We start from the raw sequence: 18,570 nt of genomic DNA, 5'->3' as shown, positions 1-18,570 counted from the left end.
TTTAGAAGGGACACATTTTGAAAATTTGGTTGAGAGGAGAGAAGGGGAGGGGATATTACAAAAAGCTCATTGTCTTTTTTTCCCCCCCCATGTGTTTTCTACTGATTTTGTATTTACATGAAAAACTTGAGTAAAACCTGATGAAATCAATTGTCTATGGGCCAGGCAGGTCCTCACAGTTACATCAAAGAGATGCTCAGAGGTGGTGTAATATTATGCCATTGGATGCATCCTTTTCAGCTCAATCTTCACATATTTGGATGTCTCTCCATATAAAAAGAAGAGTATATTGACACAGTGTGTTTGTTTTGTATAGATCCTGAATCTGCAGTTTTGTAGCAGCTTTCCAGTCCCTATAGTGCATTTAACTTAGATTTTACAGAAACCACAGAATGGTTTTGTAATGGATATTATCTGAGCTCCTGGTCCCTGAAATGCCTTTCAGATTGGCTAATATCAGCAAAATTTTAGTGGGTAGTCAGGGAATTATATAGAAAAAATATAATTGGACTTCACGAGAAATTGTTGACTAATACCCTTCTTATGGTTCCTTGGCATCATCTATGGCTGAGTAATCTGTGTAAAGTGATTTGCATCACAGCCGAGTTAGTGTCAAGGGTATACTTCGGACAGAAGGCACACTTTAGAAATTAGGATCTCCATTTTTTTTTTCCATGTGAAAATACATTACATATGCTCCCTGTTTTTCTCAGGGACTATCACAGAGCCCTAAAACATTTACAGCTTTGCTTATGCTAGAAGGAGGGTATGAGAGGAGAGAAAATATGACAGTGGGGGTTGGTGGCAGCATGAAGCTGCAGCTTTCCGTGTGTTTCAGTGCCTAGTTTATTGCTTTGCACAGCACAGCCTAGATGAGGCTCATCAAGAGCCAACTCTAATTGAAGCTGTCCTATAGAAGTGCTGCTATGAGCAGATGTGGCTGTACCAAGAATTTTTTTTTAATGCACTTAAAAATATTTTAAGGCCTAAAATGTTTCTGGCCAGAAACAAGTTAGTTGGCACAGACTGAACATTTAAGCTTTATCATAGAAACATATCTGTTTTCTCACTTCATAACTAGTCCTCAGCATCTCCTGGGTATCCAGTCAGTACTTTCTGTGTGCTTCAAAGGTTTTTAGCTGTACATTTCCATCTTGACAAAATCCACACCTTTTGGGATGGATTTTTATTTGAGATTGGAGGAAAAAAATATTTCTTATTTGATAAGGATATCAGGGAATATCTGGGCACATTTTTAACTCATATTTTCACAATGGATCTTACTTCCAGCTTTCCCAGGTGTAGTTTTCCAGCTTCCACGAAGATAACTTGATGCCTATTGAAAATGTAGGTACATTTCATAACACTTTTCTCACCCACATATCGCAACTCAAACGATGGCAGCTGAGGTGCTGCTCAGCTTCATATGGCATGGGAACAAAGTACAGCAAAATTCACTGTGGCCTAAGCAGAGTGAAAAAACGTGGTAAATGTGTACAGTGAAGAACAGTTACCAACCTGGGCAGCAAAACCAAGCATGTGAGCCTTTCTGGCTACAGCTTTTTGGTAGCTCACTGCAACCAGCCAGAGCCCCTTCAGTAATTCCCTCTCCTGTTACTGTCTTTCTGGAAAACTTAGTGAATTAAAATGTGGGTGAGTCAATTAAGTGAAATAAGCTATTATTGCACATAATTTTGAATTCGCAAAATGGCTTTCTTTGGGAGTCGAAAGCTCAAAAGAGAGGCATTTTCTGGAATGATCGGAAAAGTTAAGCAAATGTGAAAGCACTTGGAGAGGGTGGGTAGCTGAGTTTTATTTTAAGCTGTTCAGTCTGTGTCCTGCTAGTAGAAAAAGGACTTAGAAAAAACCCAAAGCAACAAACTATGACTTGAAGGTGCAAGGTGATGGCTGATTTGTGAGCACGATTCCTTCTAGGCTTTCAGTTGTGTGTCCTGATGCAGAGCTTATGTTTCCAGTGGATTCAGCACTGTGAGACCTATTACTTTATCTTAGGAGAATAGACATTATCTTAAGCTAAAGTGTCATGGGCAGGGTGCTTTCCTGGAAGACTGATGGCTGGCAGTGGTGCCATGCTCTGGTTGGTGTTGGAGCAGCCGGCTGGAAGCACAGGCTAGGAAGGCATTGAGGAGATGGTGGATAAGGCCAGGGAGGATAAGGTAGGAAGCAAGGAGCTATTTTGTAGCAGAATTCTGAGCAAAGACTTCTTTGTCATAAGTGCTGTCAAACAGCCTCGTTGCCATGGCGACACCGGCTGGATAACCCATTTGGGAAAATACTTGTAGGACCTAACACTCTATCATCTGTCATTCAATAATTTCATGTTCATAATAACTAGGAAATCAATGGCCATCCTCTGAGACAGTTTGCTGAAAGGGTAACAGCAGCCAGTGCTCAGCCCAGGCTGGTCTCAGCTCACGGGGAGCCTCGCGCTGGCCATGGAGTCGTGGGGCTCTGCTTGCTTGCATGGAGCTGCACAGAGATTGAAGACAGGTTGAGGGTCGTGATCTAATTAAACTGTGCTGTTGACATCCATAAGAGAGAGAAGAAAAGGAAAATAAAGCACTTGAGGTAATATGAGGAAACAAAGATTTAGGTAGAATTAGCATTTCACCAAGGAAAACCATGTGCTCAAGTTAGCACACGGCCAGCGTGAATAAATTCTGTAACTTAAAGGCATTTTTTTCTTATCTTGTCTTTCTAATTAAACTGCTTATCGTCATAAAGGCTGTGTTACCTGCATGTTACATATTGAATATAAAGCAATCGCGGAACAGTAATTAAAATTCTTAAACATACACCCAGTGACTTTACATACAATTAGTTTGCTGCGGTGTGTCATTCATTATTAGCACAAGTTTTCAGAACTGAGACCTTGGTTGCCTAAGCAGGGAAAGATGTGTTTAGTAATTATTTTGGCAATGTTTATCTGTTTTGAAAAAATGTGCTAATATATATCTCTGGAAACTAATTCTGTAAATAAAAAAACTTCTTAAATTAAGGCTTGGGAAGAGGGAGTGAGTCCTCACTGATTGGAGTATTATAGACATGACTAAAAGGTAATTCTTATCAGTCTATTAACAGTATTTGAGTGATGCTCATTCTCATAATTCACAACAGGAGTTTCTTTCCTTTTTAAAAATTCTTTCAGAGCACAGAGATAAGGTGGCTCTTTTCCAGCTGACTATTTCAGCATGTTCTAGGTCCAATTAGCAGACAGTGCAGGGCAGATGCATGCAGGGCCACAGGCATAAACTTTGGAAACAGGCTTCTAGTTTGTGCTGGGGAATGTGGTGAATGATCAGGTCAGGGTTTATGGGTTTCTGCAAAAAGGGCATGCCTTTTGAAGGGAAATTCTTGGTTCATTCTGCATATGTAGTAGTCAGCAATCATGTGAAGTGGTATCTTGGTTATTAGCATGGGAAATGAGAAGGGACATGGTCCTTCTTGTTTTGTACCCAGGGGTCAAACCGTGACCTTTCAGGGTGGTGTCTTTGAACTTTTTTGTTACTTGATGTCCTGCTATGGTTTCTTGAGGTAAGCACTTGCTCCTGCAGCTTTTGAAAAGCTGTTTGATTACAGAACATTTAGTTACAGGCTCAGTGTGTGCTCTGTGTGTAAAACATTTTCAGTTGTTCAAATGAGCAGAAATATTTGCAGGTCCTAATTCCTGGCTCTGAGTTGTGTTAGTTAAGTCTCATAAATTGTTCACTTGTTGTTTAAGTTTAGATTGGCTTGTATTCCTGTACTATGTCAGGTTTGGAAAAATAATTTCCTGGAACAGATCTGTTTGGTAGAAAAGACCTATTCTTTCATGTTCTCCAACAGACTGGGTTCAGAGAAGAAGACAGAGGTTCAGGAGGGTGCTGATAGCTACCTATCTGGGGAGAAACCCAGAACTTAAATTTTAGCAGAGGAATCTAGATTTCAGTGTGAGGGACCTGATGAAGAAAGATTCCCTGAAGGAAATAGGTTTAAGGAGACGTATGAATGAGATCACAGGAGTTCAGCATAGGAAAAAAGAGAATAGTTATCCCTAAATTATAGAGCATCATAAATAGCAGTAGAGAGATGGGAAGAATTAAGTGGAACATATTAAGTTCTTTTTTTTTGAAAGCTAAGTAAAGTTAAGTTAAAAAAGAAAAGTTAAGAAAATTAAATTAAGGGCTGTGGGAGCAGGGACAATGGTAGTAGAGAGTGACAGATGAGCTTTTAATGTCTGAGTTTCTGGTGGCAAAGGTGAGCACCTTGAATGGGAAGTGATTAAAAATATGTTATCTCAGTGAAACTACTCAAAAGGGAAATACTCAATGAACAGCAGGCAGAATTGACAATAGCCAGGCTATGATGTGACTCAGTCTTTCAAGGGGATTCTTTAACTCCATATGGAAAAACAATCTGGTCAATATGGAGAAGGCACCAAAGGGGTCAGCAATAGACCCACCATTGAAGAGAACTGAGAAAAGTACATCCAGATAACAAGCTAAGAAGGAATAAGAGCAAATGACTGGGGAGGAAACAAGTAGGCACTTGAAGTGGCACAAGTAACTTTTCAAACAAGGTCCACATAGGAGTCCTCATAGCTATCATTTTTGTGTAGGAAAAAATTTTCTCCCCGTATGACAAAATGACAAAGCCTTATTTCTTTGTGAGTGCATCTGCTCGGTACCTCCAATGTGGGCATTGCTGTAGCAATGCTCTCACAACCTCACTGATTACCTCCCTTCACACCTGGGCATTTGGCAAGGAAAAGGCTGTCTTGTATGCACAGATGAACATAGTCTGCTCTGTCATTAGTTGGCAACTTTTATTAAGATTATTAAAGAAATGTAGGGAAGCATTGAAAAAGATCATTTATTTGCTTTTATGAATGGAATTGGCAGCTTCCATGACTTCCTATTCGGATTGTCATATTTACTTTGTTTGGACTTGAAGGAAGGAGTTGTAGAGATATGGATGCATATATTATTTATTGTTTAGGTCTTGTGCTTTCCTCCAGCATTTGTCAGTAACTGCTATTTTCTGTCACCCACTGGAAGATGGAAAGAAAGAGAATTTGCAAGAGCACCGAGGGAGCACGAACTGTGACTGCCTCTTCCATACTTAATTTGAGTGGATAAATACACATTAGTTTCCAGTGATGGCACTCGCTTTGGCTGTGCAAGTCCTCCTTTTCACTACTCCTTCCCCTCCTCTCCTAATAGAAGAGAAAAGCCAGGAGGAAGTTGTAACAACACTGTGTGTTGCAAAGGATAAATATTGCCTCCTCTGGTGCTGCTTTGATGAATCTCTTTTTGGTCAGAGGTTAGATCAGTAAAGCTTGCACTGGAGAGTGTGAAATAGTATTGATCACACTGACTTCTGAGGCAGGGTGAAAGACAAAAAGAATCAATTAAACCTGTGACCCAAGCATTCTGGTTTATTTTGCTGTGTGCAGGGAAGGCAGGTGTGTAGCTGTTGCTTGCTTTAATAAAGGAACTGGGACTGTCATGGGGAGCAACCCCAGAGAGCACATGTGACTGAGCCCCGCCTGCTGCAAAGGCTGTGGAGGACTCCCCCATCTGCTAGCCACGGGCAGCCTGAGGAGGTCTCCTCTTCTCTCCTTCGCAGCCTTTTGCCAGCTAGAGGGGTTATTTTAGAGATCAGTTTTTAGGAGGTTGCACAGGAGGGACAACATTGGGGAAGTTTTAAACCCAAGGATGAAGGGAAATAAGGTAAAGAAGAGCTGGGAAGGGTCAGGACATGATGGACAAAAGCAGTGCGCAGCAGGAGCAGCCTGTTTGGAGTCATGAATGTATGAATTGAGAGAGAAATTCAGAGTTGTGGCAAGACACAGAATTTAAGCTGGACATAGGAAACAAAGAAATACAGAGTGGGATATGCAAAATTAAAATCTCACCATACTGTAAGGGAAGGAAAGGAGAAACTGTGATAAAACTGCATAGGTTTGTGTTGCTGGCTGGAAGATGCTGTGAATTTTATGTGTTCTCTGCAGCTTATTGTAAGAGCTCCCCTCAAAGAGGTTTTTGTTCGAGATTGGATTTAATGTCATATTGGTTTTGTTTCTTTGTAAGGTATATATAAAGATCTCAAAATGGTTTTGTTGTCCCAAACAATTTATTAGATGCCATCTTCTGCCATGTCTACCATCACCTACCTGGTGCTGGGCAACTCCCTCACCATGGAGTTTCTTATTGCTTTCTACACTTTTTCAATAATTTTGAAAATTTTTTATTTTATTTCAGTGTTATGTGTTGCTAGATTTCTTCATTATTCACACATTTTAAAATCATAATAGCTGATTTTATGAGGTACTTTGATACCTCTGTATGAAAAATTCTGTATGAAACTTCTGTTGTTATGTAAATAGTTTACTGATGTAGATTTTAATTTTTTTTTCATGCAAGTTAAATTTAATTATTTTTAAATAGTCTCATTTACTTGCTTAGAATTATTTGCTCTTCTGCTTGTACCTAAAAAAGTTTCTTCACCCAGAGAGTGGTTGGGTGCTGGAACAGGCTCCTCAGGGAACTGGTCACAGTACCAAGCCTGACAGAGTTCAAGAAGCATTCGGCTGATAGTCTGAGGCACATGGTGTGACTCTTGGGAATGGTCCTGTGCAGGGTTAAGGGTTGGACTTGAGGATCCTTGTGGGTCCCTTCCAACTCGAAATATTCTGTGATTCTGTGAATAAAAAGTATTTTCAAACAGAAAATAGATCTTTATATAAATTGATCTCATCTTCACCAAAAGAACAGAGAGTTTAGACAAAATAGCTGAGGATGACAGTTTTTCAAAATCTTTGTTTCTCATCCTTATTTTAGCACTTAACTTTCCATTAGGATAGTATGTGTTCAGAAAAGCACCTAAATGATTAATTTTGTCAGTCGAGTTGTGACCTTTTGTGAAACATTTATATGAGCTATAGTACGCAGTAGAAAGATGACACAAGTGCCTTCTGCAATCCTTCCTAGAAGTAGAAGGAATGCCCAGAAACCTGAGCATTTCCCATGGTGATTTTTATGTGGTCATAGCCGGGTCTGCTGGTGATCAACATACATATGTCATAACTTAAAAGAAAAAAGACACACTGTAATCAGAGAAATTAGAACTAAACAAGAGTTTTTGGTCAGCTAGTGGCTCCTCTGGGGTCAGTGAGAACACAGCTTTGTTTATGAGTTTTGCTAAGAAAGTCAGAAGAAGATAACTTAATTTGAGTTTCTGGCAGGTTTCCAGGAGGAGTTATCAGTGAAGCTGTCAGGATTACTGTATAAGACTCATGTATTTTTTGGATCAAGGATGAGCCCATCCTGATATAGGTTCTGAATATCTTGTGTCAAGAATGTACTGTCTTTATTGCTTTGGTCTTTGTGCAGAAGAGCTCTTGGTGCATGCTTATGTCTTGTTGAAAGAAGTAGCTGTTATAGATGCTTTACCAAATTCTCACTGGGGTTTGCTGTGTTTCTTTAAATATATCACTGACTTTCTGCCTTAGAGTTCCAAACACCGTTTTGGATAAGAAGTATGCTGAAATCATGGGTGTTTTCTCCTACAATTTTTATTCCAACCAAAAGTGGCAATGTTTCTTAAAAAACCTCAGTTCTTACATGCCAACCTATTTTTGAGAAATGTGTAACATCCAAAATTTTGGGTAGCTGAAGTACTTGAATTTCAGTTCATATTTCTAGCTTGAGACAGGACTCTGGTTTTTCCTGAGCTGACAATGTTGTTGCTCACTGCATGAGTTTCCTCATTTATTTGACCATCACTAGACCATTACAGTAAATCCTTAACATATCTGCTGAAGGGGAAGAGAGCAACCTTACAGCTTCTGACTAGTCACTCCAGTGACAGAGTGAGGTCACTCTTGAAGACAGTAACTTTTGAAGGACACCACAGTGAGATTGAGAAATATGTTATGTTTTGTGCAAGTAGTGTTCAACTGTAGAAAATTTGTTGTCTTTTGCTAGAAGTCATTGACTCAGAAAACTTGCGATTCAGGTGCTGGGGGAGGAAAGACATTGCTTGCCATAGCAACCTTAACATCCCCTTAAAGTATGTCTATTAGTTGCACTGAGGCTAATTTATCATGTAAAGTGTATGCTACGTATGTCACATTTTACTGTCTGTTCATTTGTTTTGATAATCAAGATCTTGACAGATTTGTCCCACATGGAAGGATTTATAGTAAGGATTTTCTTATCATTGAATTAAGTTGATACATATAATCCTAGTGTCCTGCACAAGAACTGAATAGAAATGAAAGATATTCAGACTAGATGTGAAGGTCTTGCAGAAAAAGCACCCACTCTTACCCAATCAGTTATTCTCCTTGATTTTTTTTTCCTTTTTTTTTTTTGTTCTGTGATTTGTTTCGTATCTTTGCGGGAAGAATCACAGAGAAGAGAATAGGCATTGACTTTCAGAAGGTTAAATATCTCCTCTTTTATTAAAAGACCCTTCTGTTTTATAAGGTGAGAAGTGTAATTCCAAAAAAAATTAAACACGGTTGAGTTTAAAATATGGGGTCTGACTTCTTAATGGACAAATACAAATGTGGACAGATTCAGCCACAGGAGATGCCTACCTGACCTGAGGTCTCTTGTTTTCCCTTTGAGGTTAAATGGTTCAATAGTGCTGAAATTGTCTTTGCAGTATATGAGATTGCATTTATCCATTTTTTGTATTGCAGCAGGATGCTTTGATCTGGATGGGTGGATGGGTAGGTGTGGGGCCACAGGAAAGGTATGTGTCTGCCTGTGAGCATCTTTAAACTCTTACAAATGTAGTACAGGATCTGCCTTACTGGAGGAGCTGAGAAGATGGTACAAGTGTCATTGAACATTTTGAGATACAGAACTTGAAACAGTACCTGCCCTCCTAAAATATCTATCCTACATAATAAAATTTTATTTTATTATTTTTAAGAAATAACATTGTTTGCTTTTGGTAAAGTATACAGGTACCAAGGGCACTCACTGCACTGTTGGACAAAGTAGGGTGGACATTTCCTAGTAAGGAAAGAAGTTTAGGTAAAACCACAGAAGCACAGAATGCTTTGGGTTGGAAGGGACCTTTAAAGATCATCCTTTTCTAAGCCCCAGTACTGGAGAGAACATTAGTGGAGAATTATGAAGCAAAGATTCTTGGAGTAGGAGATTTCTGTTTCATTTCTCATCGTATTTCTCTGGTCTAGACTCTGCTTTGTCTTTGTTTATGAATGATATTGACAACCAAAATACACTAAGGAGCTCGGGCCTGTTTTTCAAGAAGGGTATATTTTGAAATCCAAAATGCAAAACTTCTGGGAGAGCATGTTTTCACTGTGTGAAAGTTTAGTTGGGAAGGATTTTCATCCCAGATGAATTGCACTGGTGTTGCTACTATTTCATCTGTTAATACTTATCAGTGAAGAAGGGTGCTAAGGGGTTCATCTTCAGAACACAGTGAGGGTTTTCACTGCTTCAGTCTTGGTAAAGTGAATGAGACCCTTGCCTCTACAATTCCAGTTTCCTACATGAAGGTTTCTTTTAAGTGGTCTTGATGTTTGTATTATTTCATATGTTTTTTTGGCTAAATACTAATTAAGCACTTCACTTTAATTTGCATTCTTTGACTGTCATGTGATTGAATTCTTTTCCTCTACTGTACATTGCCCTTCATCTATTTTGGGAAGCTGTGTTCAAAAAGTGTTTTTAACGTGCCTGTCCACGAGACTCAGACAAACCAGAAGTCCTGGCAAGCTGCAGTAAGGCTGAAGCAGAGCACAGGGGTGGCAGCAGCTGAGCAGAAGCTGGGTGGCAGGGGTGTCCCTGTGGCCAGACAGCAAGGGCTGGGTGGGCACCCACCCCTGCAAACCGCTGATGTGTGACCAATCTCCCTGCCAAAGCTGACAAGCTCTTCGTTTTGGCTTTTTATTCCAGGAGAAAAGAGCGGGTTTCAGACTAAGGATCTGAAATTTCATTCAGAGATAAAGCAGGATTTGCTATGCTAATTTCTTTTCCACGGGACATCAAAATAGAAGAAAAAGAGGCATTGTTAATCGGATTTCATTTGTCTCCATCCATGTAGATCTGCAGGAGTTTTTTCACTCTTTCTGCATTTTTCTTCCTAACTCCTTATTACCTAAGTTCAGACCTGACATTGCTGTTTCACAATGGCCTGGGTGAACACTGAAAGGAGCTGGGGTTTAGCAGGGCACACGGGCAAGGCCGAGCTCCGGTGTGCTGTGGGGGCTTAGGGCACCTTGACGCTGGCAGAGTGGCTGGCATGGGGTTCCAGTGGTGCTGGTGTGGGAGCAGGGACTGGGCTGTGCCTAGGCAGCCAGCTGGGTCAGCATCCAGCGGAAAGACCCCTGCATCTCCTGACACCTGCCACAGTAGCCAAACACCAATAATTTTCAGGGAAAGACACATCTAATAACATTAATTTTCTCCTAGAGCAGACGGTAAGGTAACTAAAGCCGGGTTGATTGAGCTTCACTGGGATATTTACCTAATGATCTTTTGCAAAGCAGGTGCACTGGATGTTATTTTAAGCTTTAGAAAGCCTAAACAGTGTACAAATTAAACCTTTGATGTTGTAGGGATTTTATAGGAACGGAAGTTGCATTAGTTTTAGATCATTACAAAGCATTTGCTGACAACAGAATTAACGGGGCTTTTACGGTGGTCAGTTAATGACTGTCAACAAACAGTGTTAATTTCAGTTCAAATTGTTATTTTAAATCAAAATAACCAGTGTAAACAAAACTAGCTAGTCTGACTAGCTGTCAGACACGGGAGTAGCGTGGACAGTTCCTTCTGCAGCATCGTGTGGTGCCAGTCCTGCATCCATCATTCTGTCAGGTGGGTGTTGGGAGCCAGATCTGAGATACAATCACATACACCACCTAATACTAGCTTCAGGGTGATCAAGTCATGATTAGTTACACAAAAGCAACCAATTCCCCTCTGCTTCACTACTCCTTTAAAGACTTAAGTCCTATCTGTGCTACAAAACTATTTTTTACTATAGTAGTGTGAACTTCTGGCAGTTATATTACAACATATTTATGCTTTGGCAAAGGAGAAAAGCAGCTGCTTTTATGGCCTGATTCAGTACAGGTCTCCTTTTGAGCTACAATACCATGAAAATCCATTCAAGGCCATGAAAACTTCCCTAATGCTGGGATGTTTTTCTAGGGCACAGTAGACCATTTATATGGGGCAAGACAGAATAATCTATTTTATTGCATGTATCCTTCAACAGTTCTTCTAGATAGTCAGTCGTATGAGCTGAGAAAGTGAATGGTGCTGTGTCTGTATTGGTAAATGTGTCTCTATCCTGGTAGTGCCATATCGATGACAAACTACTCTTCTCAGCATCTTTACTTCACTTTGCAAATACTCAGGTGTGCCAAAACTACTCTTGTAGATTTATCCAACTAATGCTACTTAAACTGGAAGGCAATTGAAAAGGAAACAGTCCAATCTACCTCTAGCTAGTTATTTTAGCCACTCCAGTAAGAAGGCATGTTCAACCATCACCCTCACCTAAGTAATCTTGTTAACTTTTCTAATCCCTCAAATTGCCATGATTGTTATTTTTAGCAAAGGACTTTATCAAGTCATGAGTAATGTTTCATTTTGTAATTCTATACTGATTAGCAGCATAAAGCTGAACATTTTTGATTGAGAAACTACACCAGACATGTTAATTACATTTGCGTGCTGGAGACTGCAAGGGTGGCCTCAGCAGAACTTGGGTGAGTGTAACAGCCCTCCATAATACATTCTTTGAAAAGCTCTGCAAAGTCTTAAAAGGGTCATTGAATTGATGCTCTTGCAAGACAGGTTTTACTCATTTTATAAGAATGTAAAAAGGAAGAGCTTTTCTAATGACGCAGGTATCAGAGGAAAGAACAGAGCCAAGGAGTTCCTCACCGCTGCTCTCAGCCTCTGAACAAGTTCCTGCTGCTTCAGCAGTTGAATTACAATTTTGTACTGTGAACTCAGTTTCTCATTGAAGCCTTTCATTGATATTTGCCTTTGTTTGATCTGGGCCTGAACTTGACATTAGTTCCAAATGGTCTTTCTTTCCCACACAGATGTAAAAAAAGCTCAGATATAATCTTCAGGTGAAAATTACTTTTTTTATTTTTTTCAACAGATGTAGCTTGAAAACCTTTGAAACTAATTAAGACAATAATAAAATGTACTTTTATAAATGTGTTTGAAGTTCAAAGTCATTATGTGATCATTAATAAAACCTTGTAATGCAGTTGGACTCCATGGTGTATTAGCCGCTAATATTAGCTAAAGAACTTTCAGTTAAGTACATATTCTAGCTTTTTGTGCAAGAACTAGTCAATTTGGAGCTTTAGAATTGAATTAGTAAAGAGATCATATTGCCAATATTAGATTTCTGAAGAGGCAGATAATAAACCCAGGCAAGCTATCAGCAAGGGGATGCATCGAGAGAAATCTCGCTGCTGTCCTATCTCTCATAGATCCCAGGAGTCAGTGCATTATGGGCTTCCTAAGCAGGCAGATGACTACTGACAGTTATCTGTCGTAAAGTTGTCTAATACCTTTTTTGAACCCTTTTCTACTTTTTACTTCCTTTGAGTTTTGGTAATGAGTTTCACTGCCAAATTACTTGGAAAAAATCCATGCTTCCTTCTGAATGTACTGTGTAATTATTTCATTGTGTAATGTGAGACGCAGTGCCTTCTATATGAGGAAAAATGCCTTCCTGTGTGAGGAAAAAATATATAGATTAAGATGAAAAATGTAGGGAAAGTAAATTATAACACATCTGTGTTTCTTATATGTTCGTCATAGCTCTTCCATTTCCATTAAATGATTTAAAGATGGAAAGACCAGGACTGCTGGCTATATTCAAGTGTGGGTATTTCTGGGGTGCAGTTTCATTACAATAGTTTCTGCTCCATTTTCAGTCTTCTCCTCAGGCAATTCGAGGAAACTGTCCACAACTTCAGATCTATTTTCTGAGTAAAAATAACTGTTTTAGAGATCATGACTGAATATTTTAGCAGTGTTCCCTAAATGCATTATTTAATGTTTGTTGGCATGGGCCTTCATATCCCAATTTATCTATAATCAGTTTTTTTCCACAACCGTGGGAACCTACATTTTAGATTTGGCTATCCTGATTAATCCCTGTTTCCTTTAAATCATTTCAAGCTTATTTATGAATCATTCTGTTCTGTACACTCCGTAGTGTTGAAACTCTCTAGTGCAGTTAAGAGCCATCAACCTAGTTTCACATGATCAGATGGTTTAAAAAAAGTAAAGGTATGTAAGATAGTTTCCTTATAACTAACTGGCAAGGTAGAGAAAGTCAAGAGAAAGTCCAATTCCTTCTAGAATTTGGTAACAAAGTCCTGACACCAACCTTTATGTATTCCTAGGGCCTTAAAGTTCAGTATAGGCATCATTTTGTTTTCAGCTCTGTAACTGATTATGGCAGCAGTTTAAGGAGCTATAAGGCAGGCACTCAGAGTAAAAACCTTGGAAAAGAACATCCTGGATGAAACTTTGAAAAAGAAAAGAGAAAACAAAAGTATCTGAGCAGTCCGAAGTTTGGCCAGTATGTCCATTTAACCATGGATAGGAAAAAAAAAATCAATAGCTATCAATAGACTGGACTGGTGTAATACGATGTTGTAGTTGCTCCCGAACTTCCAGGAGGCATTTGAGCCTAATGAAAGATACCACTTACAGAGCCCATTTGATTTATAGTCGGGTAGGCCTGGATAGTCTTCAGAGAAATTACAGTCCTCCTGGGAAATACAGAACATGGGCATTTCATGTCTTGCCTTTTCTCCTACCACCCTTACTTTTGCTGTGACTTTGGGAAGTGCATGAAGTGTTGCTAGCTGTGCTAAAAAACATGAGTTTAAACAAGTGTCTTCCCTATGGACATAAATTAATTTCTGGACAATGTTGCATTTTGTTGTAGATACAAATTCTTTATTTTTATATTCATGCAGTTTTAAGTGTGTTCTGATGCCTGTGGAAAACATATAGCATTTTTACTTTGAGTAAGACTTGCTGTATCTTTTAGGAACTGTGGTGAGATTTTGCAGTTTATTATATTTTCAGAAATCCATTTTATTGAAGCCTAAGCTCATTTCAATGACTCTATACTTCCATAGTTTACACCTTCATTTAGCCTACTGGATAATATATGTTATCTTAGAGTTCAAGCTGGTTACCTTGTATGCAAATTCTGAGTCTTTGGGTTATGTTTACTAAAGGTTTTTAAGTTTCTCTGTGCAATCATAGGTCTGGAAAGTTCCTTGTTTTTCTAATCTGCACGCTGGCTGATGCATACGATAACCTGACTCTAGCAGCTGAGGCTTTATGAAAAACACCAAATATGACAATGGTCTAAAAGATCTGCCCAGACTGTGAGGTTAAGCTTTATGAGTCCAAGCCTTTGTGCAGGACAGGGGGGATAAGCAAAGGGTTTTTCCAACTCTCTTTTTCTTATGATAATTTTGTTTTACAGCTATGCAGCCCTTGGACTATAAATTACATTGCCATCTATTCTGTGAAATGGATTTCTGAAAATTCCTCAAAATTTATAAAGTGAATGCAATGGGCTTGGCAGGAGGACTGTGTGAATTCAAGGGTTTGCAAAGAGAACTTGGAATTTCACATATGTTGCACTAGGTTTCACCACTGAGCTTGGACCAACAGCTTCACTATCCTCAGTGAATATTAATGAATGTTATATTTTATTATTTCTTTTAGCTGTGTGATAAAGAAGATATAAAGGAGTGAGTGGTCTTTAATTTGCAGTCATTGTCTTGAATTTTTTGCAATGATAAACTTTCAAGCATGGGTGCTTATAAATTAGACATTTCTATACCTCAGTGAGGAAACTATATACCAAATATGTAAGTCATCTCCCAGGTGCTTAAAATTAATTAGGGGACCTAAACAAGGGTACCTTGTTTAAAAATGTTAACAGAAATTTTGTTGTAACTCTCTTAAAATTAAACTCCCTTTTCATTATTGCATTGCTGGTTTGACTGTGAGTTATGATTTTAGTCTTTATGGTAAGATTAACTTGTTAGCAATGAAAATAAAGAACTCCACAATCAAAAAAAGCATTGAATTAATGAAATATCTTTGAATTACATATAAAATAAGAATTACTTGATTATATTTTAGTACCTTTTTGGTCCCTTCAACTACAAAATATTGGGGGGTGATTAAGATGAGGGAGAGAAAAAGGGAAAGAAAGAGATTGCTTTCTCCCTGGTATCAAATTCAACTTGACCAAAGTATCTCATATATTTCTTTTTAGTTTGTATTTCCATCAGGTTTTGGCTGAAATGTTGAGTATTTTGACCACATGTAAAATCAAAGCTGTGTATTTAGATGGAGTTCAAGAACCTAGAAGTACACCTTTCCTTCTCAAAAATCTATTCAGCCCTACAGACTCTGCCCGTTAGTGGTTACAGAAGCACAAGACAGAATTTTTTTACTTTCTGTATGGGCAGAGGGCAGGCACTTGATAAATGAATGGAGAAGCCTGTGTTAGCTCCAGAGAAGTAAACAAAAGAACCAGAGGAAGAACAATGAAAAAAAGACACTGTCAGGGAAAACTGCTGAAAGCTTTTCATTGCTTATTTTGTCTGTTGGTTTTTGTGATTGTTGTTTGTTTCTTGTATATAACTCTATTCCTGTAATAATATATCCTTTTCCCACCCTTTTTTTAAGAGCTAATTTTAAGAGACTATCAAAAATATACCAGGGCAAATCATGTCTCCTTTCAAGAATGTAGTTCAGCTTTCAGATTATGTCAGAGGAAGAAGTTGTGTCAGTGGAAGGAGAAAACACTTTCACTGAAAGATGGCATGGTTGTTCTTGCATGACTGTTGTCTTGTTCATTGATCTGACTTTCTTAAGTTCAAAATTTACACATCTGAGAATCCTTCTGCACCTCACAATATAGAAACCTTCAAAGATTGAGTTGATGTTTGCATCATGGGTTTAAATCTCCCAGCATGAACAGCATTTCATGTGAGTATGGAGAAGGAGAACAGAAGCTGATTCTTTCTAACAACAATGAACCTGCCTCCATGGTTCATCTTTGAAACCTTTGGACTTTGGAGAAAATTCATAACCAAACCTGCCTGCTCAGGTTCTTCCACCAAATAAAAATTAATCTTAATGTTCTGTTTCAGAACAATGCTGGAAGCTGATATGAGAAGAGCTTGCTCTGTTAATGGTCATTATTTGATTCCTCCTGAATCTGATCATTTATTAAAGGAGATGAAATTTAATTAAGACTTAGTCTCAACCTATCTGTAATTGACATAGAGGTTCTAGCAAACTTTACTAGTATGGAAAGTTTGCAGCAATGGTCCAGTTTTTCCTGTACATTTCTCTGCTTGGCTTTTATCCCAGCTGTTTGGTAAAATTAGGGCCCAGAAAATTGGATTATTATATCCCAAGGGGCTGAACTGATAAGCAGGACATGACTGTTGATCTGCTTGCTACCCAGCGTTGGTGGTGTTTGAGGTGCTGCTACATGCAAAGACAATTTGTTATCAATTAGTGCTCATTAGAATCATTTCCTGTTATTGATTTTAAATGTTTGACAAAGCACTTTTAAGAAACTGCACCCAAAAAACCCCAGTAGCTGTACACCAGTGCTTAGTAATTCCAACTCTTTAGGGCCCAATGTCAGTCTTAACTAACTGGTTTTCACTGATTTCGATGTAATTATTTCTGCTTTGGATTCCACCTACTATCCTGTCCAGATTAAAGATGCTTTGAAACAAGGATATAGTTCTTTAAGAGCAAAGTTGCTGAGAAAGAAAAGAGAAAAAGTTGGGGAGTTTTGTCCTGGCTTGTCATAGCTTGGGCTTTTTATTTGGCATAACTACCGATGGATTATTATATACAGTATAGGAATAGTGTCAGCCTCAAATTGTGATTTGCATTGGCCTTAATATTTAACATGTGGGTTTAATTTTAAATGCATCCTTGCCTTAATACACACACTGAGAATTGTGGCACTGTTAAAATCTAATTTACAAATGGTAAAATTGGATATAATGACATGTTATAACAAAAGCTTTGATAACTAGGGAGTCCAGCAGAGTATGTCTGTTGAGTTTCTGAGAAATTTAGTTTATAATTAATCTGTTATACATGAAAGAAAGAGGCTTGAATGTGAGCTTATTTAGTAGACAGTACAATGTGTAAACAGCAATATGTAAACAACATCAGGTCAGGCACACCTGCACTTCCACATTTACTGGATACGTATGATGAGTTGTTATAGACCCATGCCTTTTATGAGTACACTGGAATTTTGGCTAAATTTCGCAGTACCAAAGTTGAAGCTAGCAGTATCTCTCCTTCTGTCTTTGCTTTAAATTTTTAGCAACATCAGCTCAGGTTTCACAAGCACTCTCCTAAAACGCTTGCAAATATTTTAAATGTATTCCATGATCCCTGTTGCACAAGGTGGAGACCTAACAGAAGACTTGACTTGTGCTTTTGCCACCCCCATTAATGAATTAGGCTCACGATTAAGGTGAGTGTGGGTGAAATGCATGCAGCTTAGTCTCTCTAACCTTAATAAATAGAGTTGGTATTGACACAAGTGAATTTTGTTTAACCACGGTACATTTGCTTCTTAATTAGTGAATATTCATCTGTCATCAGCAGCAGCTATGACACCCCTCCCCGCTAACACGTTCTGTCATAAATAATCAATGAGAGGCTATTAATATTCATGAGTGGGAATCTGTGTAGTCATGTGCACTGATGCAGAGACAGGGGGAGTGTTGCCATGAACTGAGTCGAAACTCTGTGTGTGTATACGTGAGTATAAGATAGTTAGGGAAAGGGAAGAAGAGCATGCTGCTACACACTGCCCTGTCTTGTGCTTCCAGCTAACAGTGGCGTGCCTGTGTGTTGGGGTTGGAGTGACTGATGAAAAACAGTAGACAAGTCTGGAGGGTGATTCCCTGTCAGTGCATTTGCCGTTCAGTGCTGGGGAAATTAGAGGCTTTGCTCTTGCGTTGCTTATTAGGATGGGCTGCAATCTGTGCACTTTTCAGAAGAGAGAGGAACACTACAAACTGCTCTATGAAGTTTCACAGGTGAGTGCAGAGGATATTACCAGCATCTCCAGAGTAAAAATGTGTGTTCTTTACAGAGAGTAAGTAGTGCTTTTGTTTTGCTTTGCCTTTTTTCTTTCCTTTCCCAAATTGCTACCTAAGTTGTTTGGGGGGAGGTTGGTAATTATTAGCATTTTGGGTGCCCGTTGTTTTCTGCTTGTATGCCACTCCCCCTTCAGATGACTTCCTGTAGGATTCTTTTAACATTTTTATGCATCTTCTGCCAAAATGTCAGTCATATAGCAGCAGTCTCATTGAACCGTATCAGTGATGTTTTAAGGGAGCCCTTGGCTTTGGTAATAAGACTGATTTCAGATAAGTTGCACTGCTGCCTGTGAAAGCATTAGGTGTGTGATCTCAGGTTAAGGAACCTAAGTTAAGGAACAAAGTTTTTATGG

The 18,570-nt window shown here is 38.9% G+C and overlaps 1 protein-coding gene across 2 annotated transcripts in view; it reads left to right on the top strand.

The window, feature by feature from the left end:
- PDZRN4 (PDZ domain containing ring finger 4) overlaps nucleotides 1-18,570 on the top strand; it is a 244,176-nt gene that overhangs the window by 120,384 nt on the left and 105,222 nt on the right. Inside the window, exon 1 of one of the 2 annotated variants that reach the window (XM_027711011.2) lies at nucleotides 17,860-18,154. The exons of the other annotated variant lie outside the window; for it this stretch is intronic. Within the exon in view, the coding sequence (XP_027566812.1) occupies nucleotides 18,086-18,154 (69 nt within the window). The 5' untranslated portion in view covers nucleotides 17,860-18,085. Of the gene's footprint in view, nucleotides 1-17,859; nucleotides 18,155-18,570 lie in introns of those variants that run through there. 2 annotated transcript variants of the gene reach the window in all.

The sequence above is a fragment of the Pipra filicauda genome, unplaced genomic scaffold, assembly GCF_003945595.2.
Source record: "Pipra filicauda isolate LSUMZ 115617 unplaced genomic scaffold, ASM394559v2 scaffold40_size4127951_pilon, whole genome shotgun sequence".
NCBI classification, from domain to species: Eukaryota; Metazoa; Chordata; class Aves; order Passeriformes; family Pipridae; genus Pipra; species Pipra filicauda.
The sequence above is the reverse complement of the archived record's forward strand: the minus strand, read 5'-3'. Positions and strand labels throughout refer to the sequence as shown.